The sequence below is a fragment of the Onychomys torridus genome, chromosome 7 (assembly GCF_903995425.1).
Source record: "Onychomys torridus chromosome 7, mOncTor1.1, whole genome shotgun sequence".
In the NCBI taxonomy this organism is placed as follows: domain Eukaryota; kingdom Metazoa; phylum Chordata; class Mammalia; order Rodentia; family Cricetidae; genus Onychomys; species Onychomys torridus.
Genome location: NC_050449.1, coordinates 32,670,598 through 32,681,108, shown reverse-complemented (window position 1 = coordinate 32,681,108; position 10,511 = coordinate 32,670,598). Strand labels below are relative to the sequence as shown.

The following is a 10,511-nucleotide window of genomic DNA, read 5'->3' as shown; positions in this document are numbered from 1 at the left end:
AATAAATGATCTGAGGTCTTTATGTGTTGTCAACCCCCAGATTCATGAGTGTTAATTGCTACACTTGTTATTATTTCCTACTGCTAATGTATTTATTCTGTAAATATACTTGTTGCAGCTTGACCATTGGAAATCCACCTCTATTAAATTTATTTCCCTTTTATTTACTCAAACATTTTGTTTCAGAATTTCATTTTCTATCACAAAAAACATGATTCACACATGTCAGGTAGTTTTTTTTGTTGTTGTTGTTGTTTGTTTTTTGTTTGTTTTTCTTATCTTTTCTGTTTTCAAGACAGTGTTTCTCTATGTAAAAGCCCAGACTGTGCTGGAACTCACTCTGTAGACCAGGCTGGCCTCAAACTCACAGAGATCTGTCCACCACTCTCCCCCAAGTGCTGGGATTAGAGGCGTGTGCCAGGTCTTCCTGACATGTTAAACAGTTTTGGCCAGACTTACTATTATCCATTTCTTCAGGCTGCTCTGGTTATTTTTACTGAAGAATGAAGGCAGTTTCCTCACTGTTTCTTTGGTCCATTGGTTCTACTTCTCTGAGCAGTTAAAGTAGAAAGTATGTGTATGTGTTCACCTTCTACAAAAACACATTTTCAATCATATGTCAATAATTTATGCATGTTCATAGTGAGCTAAACACCATCAATACAGGCATTTTCTAGTCTTATTTTACTACCTCATAGTTTACTTCATAGAACCACATCGCTTGTCCTTAACTCTGCAATTCAAGAAAACTAGTTACCATCTTTCACTGTGCATTATTTCGTTGGTGCATTCATAGTCTCTTATTATAGTGTATGCAGAAATTTCATCCTGTACCATTATGGAAAGCAACTCCAGTAGCAATTTATCATGTAGCCTAAATAATTACAAAAGTTCATATTATGTTTTTCCTTGAATTTCCATTTATTTCCAGATATACTTACATCATCATCATGTTTTCTCCTGACCTTTCACTGACCTCCTTTAGAAAACCTTGAAAACAATAAATAGACACGAAAGGCACAACATTTAATAATAATTAAAAATCATTATTTACCCAAGCATTAATTTAGCAGAAAAATATTGACCTGTCTTCACATAATTTAGAAATAATTTTTAGTTTGAAAGACAGTGTCATATATGCTTCATGCAAACATGTCCACCCACCAGAGCTTAGCTTCCAGTCTTAACCTAAAGATCATTACTGCTTCAAAACAGAGAGAATTACACACCAGGGAGAGTGTCACATGAGGAATAGAATAGGAAATTTTAATTGCTCACTTCCCCTTAACTCTACCCAGCTCACACTAATGATAAGAAATCTTGAGAGAATATATATATATATGCTAGAATTATATGTATCTATGACACCAAGAATTTATTAAAACTACCTTAACTCCATTCAAATAAGCAGTTTGTGAAGTTAGGACATGAATCATGTAACTTAATTCATAATATATGAATTACTTAGAACTTGAAAACTGCATCCTAATTTGCTGAATAGAAGAAAGTGGGAGGCTTTATTTTGAACTATCATCAGCTACTATAAAACTGTTTCATGTCAAGGTCCGTGGCTCTAAATCTCACACAGAACTGGGACAGGAGTTTCCAAATAAAGAAAAGGTGAGCACCAGATTTCAGTTTCTTCTAGAACCATTCCACAATGGAATGAGACATATTTTCTGAGATCCAGTCTCCACACACTATATGAAAGTAGCTCAACATAGTCACTCATATTTTGGGAAGACATAGCAGAAAGCAGGAAAAGATATGTTTAACTTTTAATGGGTAAATTGGTTTGATGTTAACATAAAGTTTATCTAATTGGCTGTACTATGTCCTCTGAGGCAACATAATAAATGCAATCCCCTTCTGTGCTACTGGTCTGGTAGATACTAGGTGTAACTAAATTTAATATAAATATTCAGTTTGCCTGGATAGGTTTAACATATAATGCTCTATCCCAAATGCACCACCAAATCAGCACAAGGTACCAAGGAAATCTGTATCTTATATTCCTATCTCTTACCTAATATACACACCCTGTTTGTAACAATCAAACATTTAAATTCTTTGTGTGTTTTGGTGATTTTTATAGAAGTATGTAATTTGAATATGAAAACCATAACTTTAACACTTGACTATGAATATCAGGCAACCTGGCAGTTTCATTTCCTCTCCTCTTCTAGACTGTAGCAGTCTGAGGAACAGGAACTCTGTGTTATGCTTCATTCTGTACCCCATACCAGAAACATCAACTCTGTTTACTACTTTTCAATGGTTTTTATTGTAAGTTTACATTCTCATCCAAACTATCCTTTTAAAGCAGAATCACCCTGTAAGTATTTGTTATTATTTTCTATAAATTTTAAAATACTTTTGCATATGATTGTCAGCTGACTTCTTGATATATATTTTTTTTTCAAATAAGCTTCTAACTTCAGGACAAATTCTAAATGCTCCCTGGGTCAACATAACAGTGAGATATTTTCCTCCATATTTATACCCAAAACATAAGTGTGTAATGCACGTAGAATGATTATAAAATTTAGGAAAGATTTTTGCTAAGGAAATGTAGAACTATTTAAATACTTTCTATTAATCTGTTAAAAATAAAATTTTAAAGTCTAATTATAGTTTAGTGACTTCATGGCTATGATTATGTAGCATTACTAACTTGTTTTTAAAGAACAAAATATTTTTTGTTCTCCAATGGAAATTTTACAATTGAAATCAACATAGACAAACTTGAAATACAATATACAAATAGAACTAAGACAAAAAGAAAAAGCACACATTTATTCTACTTAAATATTGTAAGTATTACAGTAAAATTATTAGAAAAAAGGTACAAAAAATCTTAATATATAAAAGAAGGCAGAGAGATAGGAAGAATCAATTAATGTAAAAATCTTATGTTGGAAAGGTAAATTATCAATACATTCTGTGCAAGGCAGTGCTTGTCATTAACAACTATTCATTTGTATAATCAAAACTTAAGAGGGTAGGTCTCAAATTAAGCATTCTAATGTAATGTCACATATATTCATTACCTTGATTATTGTGGTGTCATGAGTGTTTGAATATGCACGATCTGAACAAATTATCCATAATAAATGTTTAAAATTTTATCTATGTCATTTCTGCTTACGGAGCACTAAAGCACAAGCAAAACTGGACACTCATCTCTAAGATTTACCAGGCAAAGCAGAAGTTCTCAACCTGTGGGTCACAGCCCCTTTGCCAAATCTTGAACTCCAAAAATATTTACATTATGATTTATAACAGTAGCAAAATTATAATTATGAAGTATCAATGAAAACATTTTATGGTTGTGGGTCACCATAACATGAGGAACTGTATTAAAGGGTTGTAGCATTAGGAAGGTTGAAAAACACTGAGATAAAGGGAGGCTAACACAGCTGCTGTATGGGAGGATTTTTCACCAAGGTCAAAGGCATGCAACCATGAAGGTGCTGTTAGAGAATCAGGAAGCAGAAGAATTTACTAGAACATGGCAGACTTGGAGGCAATTAGTCAGTTTGGATCAGCCAGACCCCATGACTAGTGTCAAGTCTACAATGACATAGTAAGACACAATGGAACTTGTATGCTAAGAACTTTTGTTTCCAGAAACAACCTTACCATAGGCATGGAATGGAGAAAACTATTCAGAAGGCCAGTGAAAATAGAACTTTAGAAGCATGAGTTTTAGTATGTGTCTTAATATGCTTTATGCTGGAATGGCAAAATGCTACATTGTACAATGGTTAGTATATAGAGAGCAGAAGTTGATTTGGCTCAAGTTCATAGAGGTTTGCAAGTTTAAGGTCCAGAACCCTCCTCTGGCCTGGTGCTTAATTGCTGACTGTGCTTTCTGAATTTTCTCACACAGAGGACACAGAAGAAAGGCTCTATACTATGTGTCATCCTTCTATCCTCAGCTCCTTGATAGAAGGAAAGGTTTTTCTTTATTTTGTATTTCTTTATTTAGAGGAATAAACACACCCTGTGATTGTAGTAACAAATAAGTGAAGACAACAGTTGCTGTTGACTGTGTGATAAGAAATTCTCCAATACTGAGAAAACATGAATATTTGATATAAATAATGCAGTACACACCAGGTCGACAGTAGATGGGAAGGGCTTCCGGGCATGTGGTAATCCAGCCATCTGTGTTGGAATCTTTCCTATTTCAGTACTCTGATTTGGGTTAAACTTTTATAACACATAAATTATAGTATAGTATATTATGAAATACATTACAAAATATGAATTCTTCAATGTAATTCAGTGTTTTTAATATATACATTGAATTACACAACCTTCATCATGTTCTATAGTAGAACATTTTCATTTACATCCTAAATTTAACTCTGTAACTATGAGCAGTCAATGTTAGTACCTCCTTTCCCATCCTATAATATCTCAAAGACATTAAACTGCTTTTGTTGGTATGAATGACCTGTTCTTGACACGTCATATCAAGGGCTCCTGGCAATCTGTTGCTTTCCACTCTTGGTTCCTTTCACTTACAGTGTTTTGTGCTCTTTGAAGACATGGTCTATGATCTACTCAGGGACTTTAAGTCTCTGTATTGAATAACAGTGTTCCATTTTATGGAAAAGATCTACCTTGTGTCTCCATTCATCAGTGGATGAACAGTTAGTGCTTTTTCAACCTTGTGATGTCACAAGCACTTCCATTTAACCATTCTGTGTAGATGTTTGTGTGAATGAATGTTTTCAGTTCTTGTGGTATATCACTAGATTAAAATGTCCAGGCTACATGGTAACTCCATAGTTTGTATTTTGAAGTGTTTTAAAGTGTTTTCCAGTCTCTACTATTTGAAAACACTATCCAAACATATAAGGATTCCAATTTCTTTACATCCTTATAATACTTACAGCATTTGTTGTAACCATCCTGAACACTGTGAAAAGTTATTTTATTGTAACTGTGATTTGAATTTCCTTAATAGTGAATTATAAAGCACATAGTTTCCAATGCTTACTGGCTACATATGCATCTCCAATAGAAGAATGGCTTCTCCTTCTTCTATCTATTATTAATCGCATCAGTTGACCTTTATTTGTTAAACTGCATTAGTTTTTATGTACACTATCTAAAATTTGTTCCTTAGATATCTTACTTTAGGCTTTTTCCATCCTGTATGCCATGTTTTCAGTCTTTATATAGTGCTCACTTTACAAATTCTGTATGACAGCCTTTGATTTTAGCAACTTGTCTAAGAAATATTAGCAATCCCAAATTTGTAAAACTTCATTGTCATTTCCCCTCAATATCAACATAGTTTTATCTGTTATATTTATTTACTTCCAATGGCACATTTTGAATTAATTTGATTGAATGGTATGAAAGTTACATATTAATAACAAGTACATATCTAAATATCCCATTCCATATAATAAAAAAATAATTTCCATATTGAATTATCCTGAAGCCCTTATTTGCCAAACTTATAAATGTTAGCTTCTTTCTGGGATGTCAAATTCATCCCATTAACTGGCACATCTACACTTAGAGCAGTACTACACTATGCAAAACATTTCAATTTTGTAGTGATATTCAAGAGGGAAGAGCACCAGGTCTTCATCCTCCCATTTCAAATTGGTTCTGATTTTGCTGGGTCACATAATTTTCATGGGAGTATAATGATTCCTGTGCAAACAAATTTTAAAAACTAGGAAATTGAGAAATAGAAAGGGATAGCATTGAGTTTAATGATTGAATTGGAAAATATATCCACTGTCCCAAACATTTTCATTGACTCATGAGCATGGGAACCTGTCTGTTACTGTATGCCCCTAATTCCTTTCCATAGAACTTTGCAATTCTAAGAGCAATGTCTTATATTATTTTTATATAATGTCCATATATGCAAATTATTTTTATTGACTAACAAAAGAATTTAATCATTATTAAGTTTGTCATTGATCTCCTAACATTTGCTGACCATTTAAATGCTTCTTCAAATTTCTTTATATATTAATTAGAATTTTCTATACAGAATATTATTATTAAGAAGTATCAACATTTTCATTTTATTCTTTACAATTAGAGGAGCTTTATATTCAGTGTCTTGTTTAATTGTTCGAACTAGAATCTACACTACAATGCTGAATAATTATGTTAACATTGCTTCATTCATTAGTTTATGGTGACAATTTTCTAAAAGAATTGTTTGAGAATTCCTAGATGATGTTGATACTTTAAATAAAACTGTATTTATGAAGTAGGCATAAGGAATTGGGGAGGGTCATAAAACACAGATACACACAGATACATTAAATACGTATTTGTATGTCTCATGTTAAAGTCTTTAAATGGTAACATAAATGAAAAGCTGTTAAAAATGGGAAACATCAGAATGAAAAACTCAAGTTCAATGTCACACATCTAGCAGGTGTTTGATCAATAACCTTTTTCTCACTTCCTACATAGAAAATCCAAGGAGAAATGGAAGAAAGAAATATCTCCATGGTGACTGAGTTCATCCTCTCTGGGTTAACAGACCAATCAGAGCTACAGCTGCCACTGTTTCTCCTCTTCCTTGGAATCTACCTGTTTACAGTGCTGGGGAACCTGGGAATGATCATCCTGATCCTGCTCAGCTCCCACCTGCACACCCCCATGTACTTCTTCCTCAGCAGTCTTTCCTTCATTGACCTCTGTTACTCCACTGTTATCACCCCCAAAATGCTGGTAAGTCTTGTGGGAAAGAAGAATGTCATCTCCTATGAGGAATGTATGACTCAGCTCTATTTCTTCCTTGCTTTTGTTATATCCGAGTGTCACATGTTGGCTGCCATGGCATATGACCGCTATGTTGCTATTTGTAATCCCTTGCTCTACAATGTCACTATGTCTTACCAAGTCTGTTCCTGGATGGTAGGTGGGGTGTACGGCATGGGCATCATTGGTGCAGCAGTTCATACTTTCTGCATGCTAAGAGTGGTTTTCTGTAAGGCTAATATAATAAACCAGTACTTCTGTGATCTTTTCCCATTGATGGAGATTGCTTGCTCCAGCACCTTTGTCAATGAGGTAGTACTCCTGTGCCTCAGTGCTTTCAACATCTTTATTCCAACCCTGATCATCTTGGGTTCTTACATCTTCATCATTGTTAGCATCCTCCATATCAAATCCACTGAGGGCAGATTCAAAGCTTTCAGCACCTGCAGCTCTCACTTCTCTGCCGTTGCTGTCTTCTTTGGTTCTTTGGCATTCGTGTACCTACAACCTTTGTCAGTCAGCTCCAAAGACAAAGGGAAAGTGTCCTCTGTGTTTTATACTACTGTTGTGCCCATGCTGAATCCCATGATCTACAGCCTGAGGAACAAGGATGTAAAACTTGCTCTAAGTAAGTTATTTCAAAAGAAGAAGTTCCATATGTAAAGAAATATTTACCAGAGTAAAAACATATCACTTACAACAAACAAATTTTATTTTCTAACCCTTGTCCAATTAATTTCCAAACAAGAAACTTTAGTTCTGAGTCAAATAGCATCATCCACATCAGAAAGTCTCAATATCTTCTGGTGGCATCTACCTTTCCATCTTCTCCTGAAGACTTCAGCAGCAGCATGGCTTTTTTGGTCTATATCTAGAATAGATTCTCCTAAAATAAGACAGTTACTCACTGCTTTAGAAACTTTTTGACTTTGGGAATCTTGTGGGCTCCAAAGCTTTTAAACATGTTGCATTATGGAGACAGGTGTAGAGATTTCCAAACAGCACATGGTAACCTGCTCACTGTACTAATCAGAAGCACAACATTGGAGTCGTTATTCCTCTTCCCAGCATTAACTTTTAAACCTGCTACTTTGCATCTGTTATTTAAGCCTAATCCTGCAGTAGGCACTGAACATTGTTGGCTTTGTCTTCAGCTTGCCTCTAACTACATGGCAAAACACCTCTTTGACATGTCTCTTCTAGCTCATCTTGGAACACCCAAACTAGAAACAAGAGAGCATTTCTTTTGAGAAAAAAAAAAAAGAAGAAGAAAAAGGCCCTTAATTTTCTATTACCCTTGACTTCTTTTCATCTTAACGTTTTCTATTATCCTACACAAGTCTATGTATGTACATCAATTGCAATTGTTTGTTTATGTTAGATATCATGTGGGTCACTTACCATATAGTACTACAAAATACCACATATCATCAACAGTTTTAATAATTGAAGAAAGCATAAGTAGAAGAGAAATTCCAAGTTTAAAACTGTGAGTGCCAGAATTCCATTTCTCCTAGCACCATTCCACCTAAGAGTGTGTCAGACCATAATGAACTCCAGTCTCTAGAAATTATAAGAACATAATCACAGTAGCTGAAAATGATCACCAATATTCTACAATATAACTCAGAAGACAGGGAATTACCTTTCTCCTATTTCAAGCCATACTTTTTTGAGGCTTGATTAATGATACTCTTATTTTGATGTTAACACAAAAATGAATTTCACTAAGTGTGTCTTTCTCCTTTCTTATAGCATAGAGGAAATGCATACTTGATCTGTGTTATTAGATATGGAGAGCTAGGCAATGGTTGTGTGCACACCTTTAATCCCAGCACTTGGGAGGCAGAGCCAGGAGGATCTCTGTAAGTTCAAGGCAAGTCAGGGCTACTGAGTGAGTTCCGAGAAAGGTGCAAAGCTACACAGAGAAACCATGCCTCAGTAAAAAAAAAAAAAAAAAAGATACGAAGATATTATGTGTAAACGATCTGCATGTAAATGCTCAATTTTTTGTGGATAGTTTTTGTTTATAAACCTCTGTCATATAACACAGCCTCAAAGTAACACAATTCACCAGGTTTTTAATGTTGTTGCTCTTGGTTTAGATATTTGTTTTAATAAATCATTTATGCTTATCTTTATGTTTCACTGGTTTTTGTTGATTCACATATTTTTAACATGAAAAGCTATTGCTCCGTTGCTTCTAAACTTTGAAGATTGTGCAGAATTGTCTGTACTTATCCTAACAGACTCTAAGAAATCCTTCCTTGACTGTCCTTAGCTAGCACCTTAGAAGCTCTACTCCTGTGAACCTGTCAATTATGGTATTTATCACATGGTCTCCCTGCCATCTCCTTCTAGTTTTTACTATTCTGACGATCAAGAACTATGCATCATGTATCTCTCTACCCTGAACTCCCACAAGGCATTTCTGCTTGGCACTAAAAAATAATTTTGGTGCTAATTCATACTCATATTAGCTAACTTCTGGAAGCATTTTCACAATGGAAGAATTTGTATTTATTTTCTATAAATCTGCATAATAATTACCAGTATATATGTCAATATATTGATGAAATGATTTTATTACACAATGTGAGATGGAATGTCCTACAACAATATTTATAATTATAGAACTAATTTTAGATGTTTCCTGGGTATGTATGTATATATATATATATATATATATATATATATATATATATATATAGAGAGAGAGAGAGAGAGAGAGAGAGAGAGAGAGAGAGAGATTCTCTGTGTTTTATGCTCAAAGAAACTATGCTGTATGCATAAGGTGACCATAGAGATTTAGCAAAGTTCCTAAGAGCTAATTCATAACTATCACACTATTTCATTATAATAACCTAATAAAAGTATAATGAATCAAAAATATACATAAGCTTCAGAAATCATATTATTGTTAAGAGACATTACTAAATTGTTTTGGAAGAGTACAATTTTGGTTTCTTCTTTGAAGAAAATCATTTTTGATACAACCTGGATAAATATAGAGTTCACTGTGTAAGGTGAAATGTCAGTCAATAAAAAAAAAAAATACTGAATGATCTTACTTGCATGGGGTAATTATGTCAGTATTTGCCTGGCAAACATTGCATAGCATATCTATTTTAATAACAGTGTTAAGAGATCACTTTCTAAATACAACACCAGTAGCACAGACACTGAGAGAAACAATCAATCAATGGGACCTGTTGAAACTGAGAAGATTTTGTAGAGCAAAGGACACAGTCAACAAGACAAAGTAGACAGCCTACAGAGTGGGAAAAGGTCTTTACCAACCCCACATCTGACAGAGGGCTGATATCCAGAATATATGAAGAATTCAAGAAATTAGACATCAAAATGTCTAACAGACCAATTAAGAAATGGGCTAAAGAACTAAACTAAGAATTCTCAACAGAGGAAATTCAAATGGCTGAAAGACATTTAAGGAATTGCTCAACATCCCTAATTATCTGGGAAATGCAAATCAAAATGACTCTGAGATACTACCTTACACCTGTCAGAATGGCTAAGATAAAAAACACTGAAGACAGCTTATGCTGGAGAGGTTGTCGAGCAAGGGGAACTCTCCTCCACTGCTGGTAGGAATGCAAGCTTGTACAGTCACTTTGGAAATCAATATGGAGCTTCCTTAGAAAACTGGGAATCCATCTCCCCCAAGACCCAGCTATAGCACTCTTGGGCATATACCCAAGGAATGCTCAAGCATACCACAAGGGCATTTGCTCAGCTAT

At 34.4% G+C, this 10,511-nt stretch overlaps 1 protein-coding gene across 1 annotated transcript; it reads left to right on the top strand.

Moving 5' to 3' along the window:
* The first annotated feature begins 6,471 nt into the window (after positions 1-6,471).
* On the top strand, positions 6,472-7,416 carry LOC118587500 (olfactory receptor 150-like). The gene has a single exon (XM_036193514.1). It carries the CDS (start codon positions 6,478-6,480, stop codon positions 7,414-7,416), a length of 939 nt encoding a protein of 312 aa, XP_036049407.1. The 5' UTR covers positions 6,472-6,477.
* The last annotated feature ends 3,095 nt before the right edge of the window (positions 7,417-10,511 follow it).